This window comes from Uloborus diversus, chromosome 9 (genome assembly GCF_026930045.1).
Source record: "Uloborus diversus isolate 005 chromosome 9, Udiv.v.3.1, whole genome shotgun sequence".
Lineage (NCBI taxonomy): Eukaryota > Metazoa > Arthropoda > Arachnida > Araneae > Uloboridae > Uloborus > Uloborus diversus.
Genome location: NC_072739.1, coordinates 115029596 through 115049574, shown reverse-complemented (window position 1 = coordinate 115049574; position 19979 = coordinate 115029596). Strand labels below are relative to the sequence as shown.

Below are 19979 nucleotides of genomic sequence, written 5' to 3'. Positions count from 1 at the left end.
GAAGCAAAGGGATGTAAGTGGACATTTTCAAGTTTTGAGTAAAACGCGTTTAAAGATAACATCCTAGGTAGGCTTTCATTGACGTTTTTTTTCTAAATCATGCTTATAGTGCCTAGAAAGAGTAGTGTACCGACCGGCGCTTTTTTCCCCACGATTCTTGAAGACAAATTGTAAGAAAAACGCTAGAGGGCAGTGCACGGTCGAGATGCACGTTCAATTCCGCGGTGTTTACATTATTAGACACCGGATTTTGTTACAATTTAGTTCCGCATTTCTCTTTTTTACCTTTATTGCATGAATATTTCATGAAACAGCATTTAAGGCTTTTAATGGAGGCATCAAAGTTGAACAGTAGAAGAAATAAAGCTTCATCTTTTTTCGTGCCAGGGTGCAAAACTGAATACAAAACATTCAAGGAAAAAGTAACGCTTTTTAAAGCTCCAGCAGATGAAGAAAAATTAAAGTGGAATTCGTTAATTCCCAGGTTAGATAAAGTTTTTGATAAATATTGATCAATTTGTGCTCTGCATTTCGAAAAACATTTTATTGAAACCCATTTTAAGCATAATATAAATGGTGAGGAAGTTTTGATTCCTCGGGGAAAACCCTTTTTAAAAGATGAGGCAATTCCGACAATTTTCCCAAATCTGCCAACATACTTTACTAAAAAATTACCAAAGAAAAGGTCCATCAGGAATTATGCAGTTAAAAAAAATGTTACCTGTTTGAAAAAAATAAAACTTGATCTTTCCGCAGATGAAACTGAAATAACCACGTATAAATCTATTATAAATGAAATTGTTCATATTAATTTGCCTAACGAATATTGGGTTTGCATAAAATTCAAAAAAACTCCAAATATTGTAGTTTTTGTATATAATGAAAATTATGTGAAAAATAATATTGACGATAAAAAGATCATTATTGAAGTAGACACAAAGACAAGGCTGTTTTCAAACCAAAATTTTACACAATTGACTCTGAAAATTTGATACTTATATTTTAAGGCAAATGTATTATCAATCGAGATGGCTTAGGGCGCAGTTTGTTGTTGTTTTTAATGCCACTTGGGAGACTCGAGCCCCGTTCATGTAACCAGCATGAGTTTAAAGCAGAAAGGAGCGACTCCTGAGTCAATGAGGTCCCTAAATGAGAAAGAGCCCGACTTGGGCACGGTATATGGTAGCACCACTTCTACAGTTTATAGGTCTGGAGAATAGGTTGGAAATCTCCAGCAACGCTATGCCTGGTAAATGTTAGCAACCGACCATAAGACTTTCGGACAAACGGAATCAACGAGCACGTAAGTTATATTTTTAAAAAAAGTTTTTTTCTTGAATTTCAGCCTTTTAAAATCCTGTACAAAATTGATAATTATTATTGTTGTCGTCCCCCGTTATCAAGATAAAAGGTATTTAAATCTCCCGAAATTTTAAGAAAAGTGGCAAATTTAAACACTTGGCGAGGGATTGAAGGTACCAATTTATCACAGACGATTTCCTCATCTGCATTCACCCCCCCCCCCCCCTATTCTTACGTAAGATTCCATTTCGTTTTTCAAAATGATAAAATAACAAATCTTGGAATCGTTACATCACTGGAATCGTTATTAAATTCACATTAAATTAAACCTTTTGCATAAAGAAATAGTCACTGAAAAGTTAGAATCTAAACTGAATGTTTTTTCGACTTTTTTTTTGATGTAATATTAATTACAAAAAAACATGCCATACACAATGCGACTCTTTTATTATATTTTACACTATAAATTCTTTGTAAAAACAAATAAAAAAACATCTTATCCTAACACGTTTCTTACCTTCCAGACGGAAATGGAACATAATCTCTGCCGCGCAATTTCTAATGTGAAATACCGACTTGGAAAATATTACGTAAGAATGAGTTGGACCCCCCCTCCCAAGTAAGGGTACGTAGAGGCTTTTCCAACCCCCCTCCCCCTCGGGATCCTTACGTATTTAATGAATGGCCCCTTATAGTCAACTATTTTCATTGAAGATAAATTAGCATAAGGTAATTTTATATGCTTCAAAAAATGAATGAACACCCATGTAACAAATAGCACTTATTACCGAATTTGTCTTTTGTGCTGAAATAAGTTCAATCCGAAAAACGGGGCTTTTAAACTGTGAAATCAGCATGCAATTTGATGATTTAAAACGAGTCTGATTGAGGAGCATAACGTACTTCTCGACCGCAGCGCCATCTGGATTTTCCTCAGATCTGACCTCACTTTTTCCCCGTCGATCGGCACACTACTCTTTCTAGGCACTATAATCATGCTGTATAGCAGCAACTACCAGGGCTACTATTACTATCTCTTGCCCCAAGACAGAGGAGAAGTTCACCTACCATGTGTACTGGTTATCTCCAAATTTTTAATTTTGCCATTTACATCCCTTTGCTTCTCACTGCCTCAATTGATCTAGTTCGTAAAAAAGAAAAAAAAGTTGTCAAAACAATGCTCACTTTTATTTATATTGTTCTTTTAATTAGTATTATTATTGATTATTCGCGCATACATAAGTACACGAGCCCCTTCTAAGAAACATCAATTACTTAACAAGCATACAAGAAAGCAGCGTAGGGTCTACATTAGGTTTTTCTCAAATGCTTTCTCACCTGTAATATTTGCCACAAACCAATAATCCAACTTTATTTTCTGTAGCATTTATGTTTCGATGTAATTCCCGGATCTCCTCTTCATATTTCTAGAATAAAATTCAATATATCATTAAAAATTTACAAAAAGAAAAAAAAGTACAAAGACGTGAAGAGTTTTCAATTGAAATTTTTAATAGACATAATTCTAAAAGGAGCATAATAGGCATAATTTGGAAATATTTCGGCTCTCTAAGAGATTATGAAACGTATATAATTATTTTCTTGCAACATTTACTCAATAAACGTAGAAGCATGACTACTGGTTGGGGGGAGGGGGGTAACCAGGTGAAATCTTTCTAGGTGAGACACGCAAAATGTACCTAAGAGCATATAAAGAAACACAAAATCAAAATTTGTCTCCAATATTTTAGTTTACAGAATTCATCAAATGTAGCAGCATCACTGTAAGCGGCAGGGGGGTGCACTGGCTGATACTCAAATGGATAGGAAAAGTTTTAATGCTTCATTTCTGAAATTATTTCCCAATACTTTAAATTATGTGCAACCTATCAAACATTACATATTTTACTTTTAATAGGAGAAGTTTGTCACTCTGAAAAAATACACAAGTCTTCCGAATGGTAGAGTCAAAAATGGTCTCAATCTCGCGCGTCTTTTAGCTACAGTAAACTCCTAATTATCCAGGGAATAGGGTGGCAGGGAAACCGAGGATAAGCTAAATCACAAATAACCAACAAATTCGGAAAATACTATGCTAATGCGTGCAACTGCGTAAAAAGATCAATAACACTTGCATACATTTTAACTAGAGCAAAAACAATAACAGCAGTGTTACCTTTTTTTTAATGAAAAAGAATTTTTTGATTTAAATCGGATTTTTGGATCGGATTGTTTGCTGTGATTTGATAATTTAGAAAAGCAGATTATTGGCCGTTAAGACTGTGGGGAGCCATCTTAGCACTTGAGTGCAGAATATGCTGCATGGAAGTAATTATGAAATGTTTCATATCTTTTTGAGGCTATCAACTGTGGTTTAATATAATTAGACTATTTTAATTTGTTTTAATTTGATTGTGCTTTTTGGCGTTTTTGTCTGTGAGTGATATAATCTTTGCCAAGAGTTTTCCTTATTAGGGTCCATGTTCCTAATTTGGTCAAATTGCTAGAACTGCTGAAAAACCTAATTGAAACTTAAATTTTCAGATGGTTTTATTGTTTTCTCAGTTTTTATGACTAATGTGATGATTATGCAAAAGTTGGAGCAAATCAATCATAAATGAGAGAAATACAAATACAAAAGCGACGACCAGCAACAGGCTCTGGGCCCAGCTAGACTGGTCCTAGTCAATTCAACATCGAGCCATGTAAAAGTAATTCTTTTTTAAAAAATCCTTTTAAATTTTTTACCAAGGAAAAGAGCTCGTATCCCATCCTTTGATTGTGCCAGAAAAAAGTTTTTCCACTCTCCTATAAAATTACAGTAATGTAACTTACGTCTTTCTGGCTATAAGGTACAGATGTTAGGTTTTGAACCATAGGGTAGCCTTATTTGGCACATTTACCCATTTATCAGTAGCGTACATAGACTTTGACTCACCGCCCTCCCCCCCCAAATAAGAGTTTTTTATTTATTATAATTTCAAAAAAATGTTATTTTTTCAGAGAGTGCACCCCCAAACCTCTTGGCCTCCCTCAAATGCCACGAAGGTTGCAAGGGTGCTATGAAAGCCACTGGCACTTATCTCAAATAATAGAGATGAACTAGGGTGCCATGAGAAAATTCTGATTCTTGAAAGGGTGCCGAGAGTCGAAAAAGTTTGAGAACCCCTGGTCTAAGTGTTTCTTCAGAAAAAGTTATTGTTTACATAATTTATCAAATTCTTAAGAAAAACATAAGTTAAGTTGCTAGATTTACATCAATTTCTACTTATCTGCTCTCAAAATTAATCCCAACAAAATTTTGCACTTTTCTCACTCTTTTTTTTTTTTTTGCCCCTCCCCCCATTTATAAGCCACAATCGCTGTCATTGCCTACATGCATAAATTGTGTGCTCCTTGGATGTTTCCTCGTCAGTTGAGTTGCCGGGCCCAGCCTCTTTCTTAAAACGCATAAAACTATTTTAATTCCGAGTCGAGCCCCTGTTATAACTTACCTTATTAACTTACCAAAAAAAAGAAATAGGATGTGAACCTCACATGATTGTTATGTACATCTATTAACACAACCTACCATGTGCATATATTAGTAAATTTTGTTTAACTGCACAAAACTCCTATGAGCACAGATTTGCACTTTTTTTTTGCACTTCATGCAAAGCCTGTGTGCTACATGAAATAAAATCGCAGTTTTGGTGCAGTTTGAACCAAAAATCATTAATTTGGTCTTTTTGCATTAGAATGTATCATATATTGAAAATTTGTACAATTTGGCACAGTTGGTGCAAATTTTCCACCCCTGTATATATCTAGTCAGACCTCGATATAAAGTCACTTGCTTATAAGGTCACCCCGCATAAAAGGTTTTCTAACGTCCCGGCTCACTGAATAGGAATTTTATGTTGTGTCTTATCAGATATGTGGTCAGATCATAATACTTAATCGCTTATCAGGTCACTTCTGTCTGATTTCTTTAAATAATTTCAGTGCTTAATCGATTCATTTCCAAGAATTTTTTGCGATGTACGATCCTTAAAAAGTGAAAAGTCGTATCTTATATCTTTAAATGAGCAATTCTTGTGGGTATATATTTATATTTCGTATCTCGGAAACGGCTCTAACGATTTGGATGAAATTTTGGATTTAATTGTAGTTTAGCATTCTATATTATAAGTTTATCTACATCAGCCTTTTTTTTTTGTAAAAACGCAATTTTTTACAAAAAAGAGTTTTTTAATATGAAGTCTAATAGAGTTCAGCCTTGAAAAAAATTGTGAATTGACACATAAGGCAGACGATTTGCAACCATAACAATGAAAATTTGTACCTTCTCGCTTTAAAATTTTTAACTTGGTTAGTGTTGCCAGGTTTGACTGATATTAACCATTTTGGCTTCTTTCAATCGCACTTAACTAAAAACGAAAGCAAAACTATTGCTTGACCGTCTTATTTTATTTATTTATCTTCTTTTTAACATTTCAAATAATTTTATATGTTTTTTAAATCATGCATCTAAATTTTATTTTGAAAAAAAAAACAAATATCTTGAAACTGTTTATATTTTGTTAAGACTGTTGTTATAATTTGTTGGTGTGATGGATAGCATGCTGTATGTAACATTTTCTGGTTTAAAGTGACCAACTACACTAAAAATACTTATTCCAAGTGAAAATGTCGATTGGGATAAAATCGTGAATCACAACGTAGTATGGAAGGAAGTATTTAAAACCGATTTCACCATAGTAAAATTGGCTCCAAGTTCAAAATCTTTTAATTAATGACAGGAAAATTGTATAGTGGAATCAAAAGTATAACAGATAGTTTAAAGCAAAATGTTGATTTAATTGCATTCAGAATCTTTGGTACTTTAGTGTTATAAGATGGTCACAGAGCATTTTCAATCCTATCAATTTTTTCATATTTATTACCGCAATGTTTGGTCTTAGTTTTGGCAATACCGTGCGTTAAATATGTATACGAAACCAGCTCAGAGCTTCCCTATGTGGATGACTGTGGGGGAGAGGAGGCCTATATTCAGTAGTAAACTTCTTATAGCTGAAATGATTATAATGCTGATGAAGTGATTACATGTATATCTTTTGTTTTTCGGAAGTACATCCAACCACTGGCAAGAAACTTAATATTTCGTTAACATGATGCCTTTCAAGTATATTTGAAAAAGTATAGAACCTTAGAAAAACACGAGTTGACAAAAACTTTTAAAGCCGAGCGAGGCTCGGTCGTCCAGGTACTTCCTATTACATAGCATGTAATGCACCAAATACATTAGAAAGTGAGTTTTATGACAGCGATGCTAAAATATGAAGCAGCAATAATGAGGGTACTCAGCATGTACACATCCCACTTTTTTACCAGTCATGAGAAGCCGAAGAAAATTTTCAGAAAACAATTGGAAACCATTGTGTTTAAACGAAAGAAAAATCCTATCAGTCCTGTATTTATGATAATTTTAAGTTAGGTAAGATGCTCATCAGTTCTCTGCTTGGGCATATTTGTATGCAGCTTTACTCTAGATGAAAGTTCTAAAAAAATAATTTTAAAATGTCTTATTGCTTCCAAAAGTTTTAATTAGTTCAAATCTATTAAACTATTATAAAATAATTACTGATATTTTAGAATGTATTAAATTTTTAAAATAATTAATGTACATACATGTTTATTTATCAAAAAATATACATGGATCGATTATAAGGTCACTCCGCTTATAAGGTCAGTTTCGTGAAGTCCCGAAGGGGTGACCTTACATCGAGGTCCGACTGTATGTGTGAGTATGAATAATTTCTTATGCCACGGATATAGTACGTATAATAATTTTTCTTCCAACAAAAATTGCTTATGCTACTAAAACACATGAATTTTTTTTAAAAAACTTTTTTCACTTACATCTAGAGAATTTCGAAGGATAAGTTTCTGGCAGATTTTAGGCCTGTTATGCGAGTCTGCAATTTTCAAAATACAATTGGCAGTATTTAAATCATTTTCAAGAGTAGGTGATGATATGTTGAAATGCATGATCATTGTTGTTTTAGCATTCCCTCCAATGGCATTTCGTAAGATCTTTTTCAATGTAATTCCTCTAAATGAAAATATCAAAGTGAAAGAATCAAATGTGAGAAGGAAAAACTATCTAAAAAACAAAGGATATGATTTTATTTATATACCCAAAATTCTGAACCTCTGAATGGTGCTGCAAACCTGCAAAAGTTTAAAAAATAGAAATTTCATTGAACAACAGCTAAAGCAAAAATAAACCTTAATAAACACTTTTGACAGTTAAAAAAATAAATAACTTTGAGCTGAATAATAATGTAAGAAATAACAATGTCAAAAAAGCACAAATTGCAGATTACTGATGATACTAGAGATTTGTTGTTCATGAACGAACGGGTCAAAAAGAACAAATTGAACGAACTAAATTTCGATTTGGACTCATCGAATTATTCTTTTCAAGAGTTTTTTGGTTTTACTTGTATTAACTTAATACAAGCTTTCATTTATGTTAAAGACAAAGATGTCCTTTTTTTGCATCAAATTTTTGTAAGTTTTAAGAGAATGTCCCCAAATACTCAACAACATTGAAAATGCATTTTTGGAGCTTTAATTTTGAAAAATTATTGGCCTTAATGTTACAAAATTTGATCTTACAATTGCATTTTTAAGATTTCAGTTTCAAAAAATTCTCAGGCAAGGGTCCCCATACCGCCTTTCTTTAATATCACAAGCAATGGGTTTTTAAATGACTTACAAAAAATAAGTGGAATAGCCCCTGAATATAAAACATTGCTTAACAAGGGCGCCCATATAGGGGGGCAAGGGAGGGGCTCGAGCCCCTTAGAAATTAGAACTTCCTTGTTTTTAGTACATTTTTCTTTGCAAAAATATAAAAATATTTCTTCTCCAGCCATTAATGAATAAGAAATTAAAAATATCAAATTTCAATGACTCTAATCTGTCCTGAAATCTGCCTCCATGGGTAAAATATCCTGCTAAACCATGGTTAAGATATCTGAGGCCCCCCCCCCCTTACAATTTTGCATATGGGCGTCCATGTTGCTTAAGGATTCCAGGGAAGGGCTTCAGATCCTGCTTCCCTTAAATCTTCAAAGTTTGTCTAAATTTTAGTTTTTGGAACTTCAATTTTGAAAACTTGCAGGAGGAGTACCAATTATCTATTTTAAAAAAAAATCGATCGGGGACAGTACCTGAGCTCCATCCCTTACTCTAACGTCAATAAGCATGACCTATAATCACAATTTTAAGGCTTCAATTTCTAGATATTTCCGCTGAGACACACCTATTATACAAGAAATGAGGGGCACCTTGCGGCACCCATCATTACGTGGCGACCGGGGTGATTGCCCCGCTCCCTCCCTCCCCTTCAGACGGCCCTGCCCTAGTCGCCATTAATAAAAACGGTGGATCTTCGACTGGCTAGGATCAAACCCGGGACCCTCCGGTCACAAGTCCGATGCTGATCAGGCCACCGCGGCCCTATCATTTACTCTGTGTTACAATTCATTTGCATTTTTTCAATGTATCCATTAGTAAAGTTTTGTGTTTGGGCTACTAACAAAATGTTTGAAATTTTCACTTCCTGTCCCATGCAAGAGCTAAAATCCTTTGCTTCTGTTGCCAAAATTATTTCTAAAAATACCTTTTATCACTTTTCTGGCGATCCTTTTGTCTTCTATAACATCTTTATCTACTATCATCTATTTTGATTTGACTTTATTTTTAAATTGGTTGGCGACTTACAAGTCTCTGATTTTGAATTCAATATCCACAGATTTTTAATTGGGATTATTATGTCCTATTTTTTTTTCCCATTTAAAAAGATGTTGCGTTCCCCCTCCCCCCATTCTTATTGGTACTGTGGAATAACTTTGGAGCTTCCTAATATGTAAGCGAGTCTTTTTTCTTTTTTTTTTTTGAGCAATCACGACTGCTTATTGATTTTATTTGACCATCTTTGTGGTCCGGTTCCTTTTTCAGAACGGACCAGGGGCCTCTGCAGCACCGCCATCCACTGGCTCATGCAAGAACTGCTCCTCTGGTCCTGACCACCACTAGCAGTACTGTTCATCGGAATCCCCTCATCCTGGGCCGTGGCGCTCATGTCCTGCATACACACACTCCTACGTACACACACGTCTACACACAAACAAGTCCTTACACACATACACATACGTAACTGCTTAGGAGGAAGGGCAAGCTTGGGAGGACAGGAGCCGTTTCTAGAAGCAATAGCACGGAATGCATAGGGTTTTGTCGTAATCCGTGGTTGTGAAAAATATAATTTGAATTAAAAATGTCAGAATTCAAATTATAAACATATATATTGCACATGGTCCCCATGGATACTTGAAAATTCTTTTAAGATCTTTTTTTTTTTTTAATTTAATTAGGTTATCCGGCTAAGCTACCGATATATTTGTGGATTCTTTTTTCGCTATGAATGATCTATTGGTAATATTATATGTATTTATACAGTGCTTTAGCTAGAAATAAAACATTTAAAGGAACATACCTTTTTCTTTTTGGTAGATGTCATGGTTGACAGATGTTTGGTTTGGGATCAAAAAAGGTCAGTTTTGACGATTTAACACAGTGTTTATTTAAAAAGCAGATGTTTACATTAAAAAAAAACAGCTTTGTTTTGAGACCAGTTTACTGTAAATTGGCTGTAACTATGTTAATTCTTTTGCAATTAACATCATTTTATCTCTTTTCAAATCGTATTCTGAGTTGCTTTAAAGAACATTAAATCTGTATTTACTTCAACAATTGCATTAAAATATATCAAGAAATGCTTTTGTCTTCTTTACTTGCTGACTCCCGACGCGTTCCTAAACCTGTGAGGCTCCTTTTAAGGAATGCTGCTCAGACCTACTGACAAAGATGCAGCTTAATTGTGCTTATTGGAACATTCTACATCTGACACCCCCCCCCCTCCTTTTTTTGATTTATTTTTATAGACATATTTTCTTACTTTTAGCTAATTTAAGTTATTTTTTCTTTAAAGAATGTTACTGATCTAATGAAATATTTCGAATGTATATCAGTATGTCGTGCAGAAAGCTCACCTGCAATGTTTTAAAATGAACAAAGTCATCCAAATGAACAAGGTAAATGAACGGATCAAAAGAATGAACGATCCTCTGATGAACGGATCATTAAAAAGAACGACATTGCCCACCTTTAGCATATACCTGTTTCGGCATTACAGGGAACGCCTTTTTCAATGCAAAAAGTAATGAGCTTATGGATGAAAAGGCATCCGACAAAAGGTGTTTTTATCCATAAGCTCATTACTTTTTGCATTGAAAAAGGCGTTCCCCGTAACGCCGAAACACATATCTGCAGTAATTCGCAATTTGTGCTTTTTTGATGTCGTTATTTCTTACATTACTTTTGACAATGCCTTTAATACAATCAATATTTTTAAATATATCAACAAATTCATTTACACATTATGAGAAGAAAAGTAGAAATGTACGAGGGTTGATCCAGAAATAAGGTTCCCATCAATTTTACAAATAAACAAACATTTTTATTCTCATAGAAATTTACATCATTGGAAAGATGAAACTTTCCTCTATTTTTCTACATAATTACCCTCTTTTTCTAAACATTTTTGTAGACAGTGCTCCAAATTCTGTATCCCAATATCATAGAACTTTGCCCCCAAACCAATGAGGAAACTTTTAACTTCTTCTTTGACTTCATTGTCACTACGGAAGCTTTAGCCACTTAAATGTTCCTTTAACCTGGGGAACAAGTGATAATCACTAGGCGCGAAGTCCGGACTGTAAGGCGGGTGAGGCATGACAGTCCACCCTAAGTCTGTCAAAAGTTCCTGGGTTTTGTGAAGCAGCATTACACCAGCTGTCAGTCATTCTCGGCAGTAGTTCTGGATAGCTCGCTCAAGTTTTCTTAGTATTGTACAATAACCGTCTGATTTGATTGATGAGGAAGTTAAAGGAACACTTGAGTGGCCAATGCTTCTGTAGTGACTATGAAGTAAAAGAAGAGGTTAAATGTTTCCAACGATGTGTAGAAAAAGATAGGGATTATGTAGAATAATAGAGGAAAGTTTCATCTTTCTAATGATGTAAATTCCTATGAGAGTAAAAATTTTTGTCTATTTGTAAAATTTATGGGAAACTTATTTCTTGCTTGACCCTCGTATCCAACAAAAGACTTTAGACAGCTTACAAATGATTACGGGAAGAAATAATTAAACTCAATTGCATGTACAAGATTTATCTGCATAATAGCAGATAAATCTTGTACAAAAAAAAAGTGGAAAGTTCCTTCATTACAAATTTGCATTATTTAAATAGGGAAAAGCAGCATTTTTTACAACAGTACAATAACAAATTAAGGACAGAGCAGCAAGTTTTTAATAGATCTACTCACGATTTTTAAGTATATAAAATACCTTTTTCATTTGCGTTAGATATCTTCTCCGAAAATATTTTTTTCATACACTGTCCCATATTTACCTGAAAAAAAAAGGGTTTTCTGAAAATATATGTATAAATAAAAATACATATAAGACAGCTTGATTTTAAAATTATGGTCAAGTACATGCTTAAAAAAATAATAAAAAATCTCTTGAGTATTTTTAATTACAAGCATTGTGTTTGAACAATCAGTAAGCATTTGAGAAAATACAATCAATATGAAATCTGATTTAACTTACATAATAAAAAATTAAGTTTTTCCTTTTTACAATGGAAATGTACACTGTAGAGATCTAATGTCTTTTACACTATATCAAAATTTCTAATTTTACAAGAAAAAAAAAGCAAAATAATTTGCTTTACTTCCCATATAACTTTCACAAAAACATGTCTTCAACATAATTGAGACTTAATGTTTGGATCTGTCTTCTCCAGCTCAGTTGCATCCTGAAATGTCTCCTTTGCTGAGCTATAAAGCTCTAGATTAAGCTGTCACCAACGGGTGATCATTTCATTGAAAATGGCTACCAAAGAATGAAGTCACGGTCGCCAAAAGTAATGATCATGCGTTTTTTTTTTCCATTTTGATAAATTTAAACAATTAAATCATTTAGCAGTAAAATAATTCTCCTAAGCCAGGGGTAAAGCAGAACTACATGCAATAAATTAGACAGCCTGGTTATCAGATCCAGAGACTGCAGATTTGTTCTTATTAGAACTCATCAGTCTGGATTAGTGAATAACCGATTGAGAGTGCCAACAAACTTTATCTACCAGTTTGTTGGCACTCTCAGCTTCAATGAGATCTGCTTCTGCCTCCCAGCTCAGTTATTCACTAATCCAGACTGGCGAGTTCTAATTAAGAAAGAAACTACAGTCTCTGAATGTGATACTGTATGATATATTGCACATAACTGAATCAGTCCCTTCTGACTCCCCTTCAATCCAGGCAATACATAATAAGTATTTTAAGTCAGGTATCATAATCTAAATATGTAAGACCCCTTACCAAGGGGGCCCATATGCAAAATTTTAAACGGGGGGGGGGGGGGGGGGCTCAGATATTCTCTCTATGGTTTAGCAGGATATTTTCCCCATAGAAACTGATTTCAGTACAGATTAGAGTTATTAAAATTTGACATTTTTAATAACTTATTCATTAATTGCTGAAGAAGAAATGTTTTTACATTTTTGCAAAGAAAAAAGTGCTGAAAGCTAGGAAGTTCTAATTTCTAGAGGGGGCATGAGCCCCCCTTGCCCCCCATATGGGCGCCTTTGCCCCTTACTAGTCTAGTAGCCTTTTTTAAAACTGTTTCCAATAAAGAAATATCTTTCCTAAGATAAGAAGACCAAAACTGAACAGCAAACTCCAAATGAAGCATTACCAAACTTCTATATAAAGGCAGAAAAATCTTAGATTTGTTTGAAATAGATCAATTGATAAAACCCAAGCATTCTGTTAGGTTCGTTACTGTATATACTTGAGCATTAGTCAATCTTGCATATAATTCGACCCCCTCCCCCCCTACATTTAGGAGGAAAATTTTGAAAAAAATCGAAAACCTGTATATAAGTCGAACCCCTACTTCCAGAAAAAATCGGGAACGTTTTGCCAGTAATTTTGAATATAAACATTGTAAAGAGGAGGGAAATGAAATGCAATGAACATCTAATTATTCTTCTAAACTTCGGCGATCGCGCTTTTTGTAAAGCATTTGATTTTGCTGTTGAGATTTTTGTTACTTATTGTTTTTATTTCGAATAAATATTATGAAATTCTCTGCTGTAACCATATTATGCATTATTTTTTAAAAAATGAGCATTAACTCGCGATTATTGAGAAAATTCGCGAATACAGCAATTCCCGCATTTTTCATGTAACTGGCCATTTACTGTAATTATTTAGTCCTTATTTCAAAGACCATGTAAAATTATAGCAGAATGCATAAGTATTTACTTCCAGGACAGTATTCTCCCTTGAAAATAAAAAGTGAGAATATTGTTATTTTATTGCTTCTTTACTAGTATTTTTTCTTGATGCGCTCAACTATTATATCCACAGGGGAAAAAATTTTGATAGACATTGGTAAACGATATTTAACCGCGTTCTCATTCCTAATGTAATGTAATATAAAATTTACTTTATTCAAATTAGATTAACTTCTCAACTCTTTCCGCACGTGTAAAGTTTCAGTTTTAGGTTGGCATCCTTTGATGTCCAATCATATGCAAATGAGGCAAGTATAAATAGTGAACGATTCCAATCGTTCTCTCTCTTCTCTTTCGAGTTCGTCAACCTCTTGTGTATTGGGTCTGGTAGGTGTTGGGGAGTTGTGAACTCCACCTCCGCTTATGGCCAGGGTTTATTCTTATAAACTTATTTTGTTAGTTTATTTATTTTAGTTTCTATGGACCAATAAATTTTTGGTAAGATTTTTAACAAGTTTCCAATGTTCATTTCTTCATATTAACATTTGATTCTGCATCTTCCACTGTGTGGTATTATCTCTGCTTGTATAAGCATGTAACATTGTTGATTGACTTATGGAATTTAGCCTTTCGGCTTTTCGTTTAAACTTCGTAAGTTATCATAAGGGTTATGGGCCCAGTCCTACCCAATTATATCATAATAATTACGTGTTCAGTATCAAAAGTAATAGAAATGTATTAAGATGTTTTCAAATTGTCAGCAGAGTAGAGTATTAGACTTCGTGTTTTTGTGATGAAATTGAATGTTGTAATTAACTTGTCTTTTTGCTGAATCGGTAGATGACAAGTGTTTGGAAATCTTTTCAAATTATTTTCCTCGCATCGGCGTTGAATGAAAACTGTGAAGATAGAAATTTTTCTTTTGCTTTTTGGAAATTTGTATCAAATCTTGAAGCCATGTGTAATGTAAACTTTTCTCAGACGTTTCGTTTGCATTTTATGGGGGGATATAGTTGGTTTGGTGTTATGCAGAATAGTGGCTGGTAAATTCAGCGGAAGACCTGGACTTGTTCCAGGGGGGAAGCTGTAACAGTTGCACTATTTAGGGGTTTTTTTCGGGGATATTTTGAAATTTTGTAGTTTTTTTTTTTTTTTTTTTGTGAAATTAGGTTTTTTTTTATATTTTTGGCGTTTTTCGTGTTCTTATCAATCATGGCATCCCAGAGTGTTCCTATCAAAAAATTAAGGTCTGACAACTATGTGAGCTCGTCATCGGATATTAAATTTGTCCTAATGGAACGAGGTCTGTGGATAATTGTTAATTGCATCAAAAAAGAACCTTTTTCTAATTATGAAAAAAAGGCTACTGAGCAAGAGATTCGTAATTTTCAAAATCGACAGGATGTGACCCTATCCATAATTTATTTAAATTTGGAGAAAAATTTCAAAAAGATAATCGAAAATCAGGTCAACACGGCCGATGCCTGGAAGGCTTTGAAAGATCACTTCTTTCCTGACAATCGTTGTCAGCATATAACATTGTTTTCAGAGTTATCCCAATGTCGTATAAAAGAGGGAGAGTCGATAAATCTTTTCGCTGCACGTACTCAGCAAATTTTCGAAAGAATTAAGGCTATAGACGCGAATTTCTCTGAAAATTATTTGATTTTTCAAGTTTTGCGTCATTTGCCCTCAGAATTTGACAATATTTATCAAGTTATTCTTAGAACTACTGCACAGGAATTCACATTTAATAAAGTAGTCAGCGAACTTATTGCCAAGGAATCACGAATTCGACTAAAAGATGAGGATGATAAAATTATCGGCAGGGCTAACTTTGTAAAGAAACCGGGTAATTTCGACAAGAAAGGAGCAAAAGGGAAATTAGTTTGTTTTAATTGTAATAAACCTGGTCATAAGCGGTATATGTGTAAAAATAAAAATCAACGTGTTGACAAGGATCTCGAACGGCAAGAGAGAAAGTCCAGATCTCCAGTCCGTAATAAGAGGAAGGCAAGCAAGAAAACTGCAAGGTGCAGTTAACCATCAGTGGAAAAGGAAGCGTGTAAGTACCAGAACTTTTTCATTTCCGAAGTACATCTAAATGAAGTATCAGAAGACACTGGTTCCACCCATCATTTCGTCAACATTCATAGTGCTTTTGAGAATTTTTAAACCATTGCGAAATAAAGAAATGGCTGTAGCCGTTAGAAATGAAACTTTCCCCATTTTGGGGATGGGAACTGTGAAATTAAAGTTTGATGATACTATCATTGTTTTAAAAGATGTAATGTACCCTCCTAACCTGCGTCAAAAATTTATCGGGTACTAAATTCGATAAGGGGGGTGCTAAGTTTGAAGGGGGAAACGGCTCCGTGGCGATATCTGGTCGAAATGGATTTATATTTAGAGCAATTTTAAGAAATGGCATTTATTTTGTAAAACCTCAAATTTTGTATAATAAATCGTATCAAGAAAGTATAAAACCAATTAAAAGTAATGATTATTTTGAAAATGAGAAAATTGAATGCTCAAATGTAGAGAAATTAGAATTGTGGCATAGAAGGCTGGCGCATATTAACACCGATAGTATCAGAAAGAGCGGTGAATTTGAGTGCGTCCAGGGCCTGCCTAAATTCAAAAATGTAAAAATAGATTGTGAAAATTGTAAAATTGGTAAATTTGAACGTGTTTCATTTAAACTAATAGGTAAAATACGGTCCAAGTGTCTCCTTGAATTACTTCATGCTGATGTGTGGGGTCCATGTAATATTAAGGGAAATAAGGGGAACATTTTTATTTATCAATCATTGATGATTTTTCACGTAAATCTGCTTTGTATCCAATTAGTGAAAAGAGCAAAGTAGCAGAAATTTTCATAAGGCACATAAAGCGTGCTGAAAGGTTTTTAAATCTTAAAGTCAAAGTTGTTAGAACTGACAACGGGAGAGAATTCGTAAATAAAATTTTTGACAATTATTGTTTGGATAACGGTATAAAACATGAGTTAACCAATATTTTCAGTCCAGAGATGAATGGTTTGGTTGAAGTGTACAATCGCTCAGACGCTGATGCTGCAACAGTATTATTGGAAGAAAGCGGGCTAAGTAAAAGATTTTGGCCGGATGCTATGCTTTATTTCAACTAACTTGGAATAGGATTTGTCACTCGGGACAAACTAAAACACCTTTTGAGTTATATGGTGGATATAAGCCAAGTGCTAGGCATGTCAAACCTTTGGGTGTTTTGTGTTATCTTGGAACACCCCGTCAGCAGAGACATGAACTTGATTTTAAAATTAAAAAAAGTTTATTTTGGGGCTATGCATTTAACACTAAGGGTTTTCTAATCTGGATTCTCGAAAGCGGAAAAATTTTAGAAAGTATAAATGTAAATTTTAATGAAAATGTTTATTACAAAGAAGCTTTTAAAAATATATCAGAGAGTGATTCTAATGGAGCTGTGCTGGGTCCCTGTCTTAAATGGTCAAATATTCAATCAAATTCTGAAAATTCAGAAAGTGAATCGAATTCCGAATCGGATAACGGAAGTAAAAGCCCGAGTACGCCGTCTAAATTCTTATCTTCTGATGACAGTGAAAGCGAGACGAGCGGGGATGAATCAGATTCGAATTCTGACTTGAGTGAAAATGGGGAAAACCCACCACGCGCCCAGCTGCGTGAAACTGAATGGGTGAGGAAAGCAATCCCATGGTCAGATAAATCTCGTATTGATATTTATTTTTATGAGAAACATTCTTCTGAACGATTGCGTTCTTTAAATGATGTTGAAAAATATTGTTCTAAAAATGCTATTTTGTTTAAGCCACATTTATTTGATTTTAATGGTAAAAATTTATATCAAGGTGAAATTTCTGATCAAACTGTTCATTTAAATTTATGTAACTTATGACTAGATGATGAAATTAATTCCTCAGAATTACAAACAGGTTCTTAAATCTAAGCAAAAGGACCAGTGGTTAGATTCAATGAGGGATGAATTCGAGGTTATGCATTCTAGAAAGTGTGGGATTTAACACCTTTGCCTGCAAATGAAAAACCAATCGGATCAAGATGGGTTTTCAATGTTAAAAGAGATGAATCGGGAAAAATTGTTAGGTATCGTGGGAGACTTGTTGCTCAGGGATATGCATAATCCCCTGAATCGTACGATCTGACTTTTAGTCCGGCAATTCATTTTTCATTGGTTCGATTTTTCTTTTCCTTGGAAATATCAGAAGGTTGGTTCGATTTGCAGTGGGATGTAAAAAATACTTATTTATATACACCTCTAAAAGAATGCATCTTTATGAGACAACCAGCGGGTTTTGCAATAGAAGGGAAAGAAAATCTAGTTTGTAAGCTTAATAAAGCAATTTACGGTTTGCACCAGAGTGGCCGTATGTGGTTTTTTGAAATAAACAGTGCTTTATTGAAAATTAGTTTTCAAAAATTTGAAGAATGTAATTGTGTTTACATTTATAATTCATGTGTCATTTTATAGTTGTATGTTGACAGTATTGTTTTGCTCGCACGGAAAGAAAAAAAATTTAAATCATGTTTTAAATTTATTTAGGAAAGATTTCGACTTAAAAGTTCTCAAAAAAACGAAAAAACTGTTAGGTGGCAATTTGAAAGAACTGAAAATGGTTTGAATTTGTTTCAAACTAAATATACTATTAAAGTTTTTGAAAAGTTCAAACATTTTAATTTTCCGGTTTCATCATTGCTGATTTGTAAAGGTACTGTTTTTTTGAAATCGAATTGTCCTAATACAGAAAATGAAAAATTTGAAATGTCAAAGATTCCTTATCGTAATTTGTTGGGTTGTCTTTCTTTCATTGCGAGCAGAACAAGACCCATTTGTTATGCGGTCAATATCTTCAGTCAATTCCAAAGCAATCCTGGTGTCATTCATTGGAACAGTCTTTTAAAACTTCTGGGTTATGTTTTTCAAACAAAAGATTTAAAACTTAGATTAAATTGTAATAGAACCCAATTAATAGCTTTTTCTGACGCCGATTATGCAGCTAATCGGGATGATCGAACTTCACTCGGGGGGCAGTTAATTTTGTTGGATAATGCGCCGATTGAATGGCGAACCTTCAAGGAACGTTGTATTAGCCTTTCCACTATGGAAAGCGAGTTTGTGGCCCTTTGTGAAGTGTCTAAAGAGCTTATGTGGTTTGACCATGTTATGTATTAAACGAATGTTTACGCTGGGGAATTGTTAGAAAAAGTAAAATAAAATCTGTAATATACGTTGATAAACAATCGGCCATTGACTTAGTTAAATCTCCGATTGAAAATCACCGTACAAAACATATTGATGTAAAATTATTTTTTGTTCGTGATTTGATTCAGAGGGACATTTTTACCGTGAAACATGTAGGTAATAAATCCAACAGGGCCGATATTTTACGAAGCCGCAGACCCATTTTGAACTGAATCGTTTTTGTGAACAAATATTTCGTTAATTCTTATAGTATTAAATTGTTTAGTATAATATAGTAGGGTACTAAAGTATAAATATTTTTGTAACAACTGAAATTCTTTTTCAAATTTCTCATTGGTTTAATCTTTGAGATGGAGGAATTTGATTCAATGACAAGAGTTTATTTTTGGAAACTTAGCGTTTTAAATGATTTTGTCATTGTGAAAAAAAAAATTTGTCAAATCATTGTGCTCATTTTTTTCAAATAAATGTTTCGAATATTTTTGTGAATTACAGTTTGACAAGATAGTTTTTGATGTGGAAATGTTCGTCTTGGACTTACTACTTGTTCCTCGGACTTTGACTCATCTATAGGCAAGAAGGACTTTTTTGAGAAAGTACTTCGAGTGATTTGAGCGGTGATGCTTTGAGCTGCAGCTGCTGATGGATGAAGCATTTTTGTTGGATGTAGATCCATATTTGTTTATTGTTAAATTTTTTGTAAAAGATTAAGCCTGGCCCTTTGTGTATTTTTTTTTGGGGGTTTTTTTTGAATCTGCTAAAATTGTATAAAATTTAAAGTTTAATAACATTACTGAATGAGAAGGGGGTGTCGCATACGTCACACTTGTGCCTATTGCGCATGTGCCAGTTGTGTCTCTACACAGTCGGCGGTTCCCGCCCGAGTAGTATGTGATCGTCCGTAGTCTAATAAACATGTCTGGTTTGTATCCGCCTCGAGTCATTGTGTTACGCACATCGCTACATGGTGTCAGAAGTAATAATTAAAATAATAAAATGACACAGCAAGAGGCAGGAATGAGTGGTTTA

At 34.0% G+C, this 19979-nt stretch overlaps 1 protein-coding gene across 1 annotated transcript in view; it reads right to left on the bottom strand.

Annotated features, from left to right (window-relative positions):
• The window catches only part of LOC129230450 (uncharacterized), a 76960-nt gene that overhangs the window by 43944 nt on the left and 13037 nt on the right, over positions 1-19979 (bottom strand). The window contains exons 2-5 of the mRNA XM_054864849.1: positions 11762-11825; positions 7482-7515; positions 7204-7396; positions 2641-2729 (exon numbers count right to left, since the gene is read on the bottom strand). Coding sequence (XP_054720824.1) covers positions 2641-2729; positions 7204-7396; positions 7482-7515; positions 11762-11819 — 374 coding nt within the window. The 5' untranslated portion in view covers positions 11820-11825. The remainder of the gene's footprint in view (positions 1-2640; positions 2730-7203; positions 7397-7481; positions 7516-11761; positions 11826-19979) is intronic.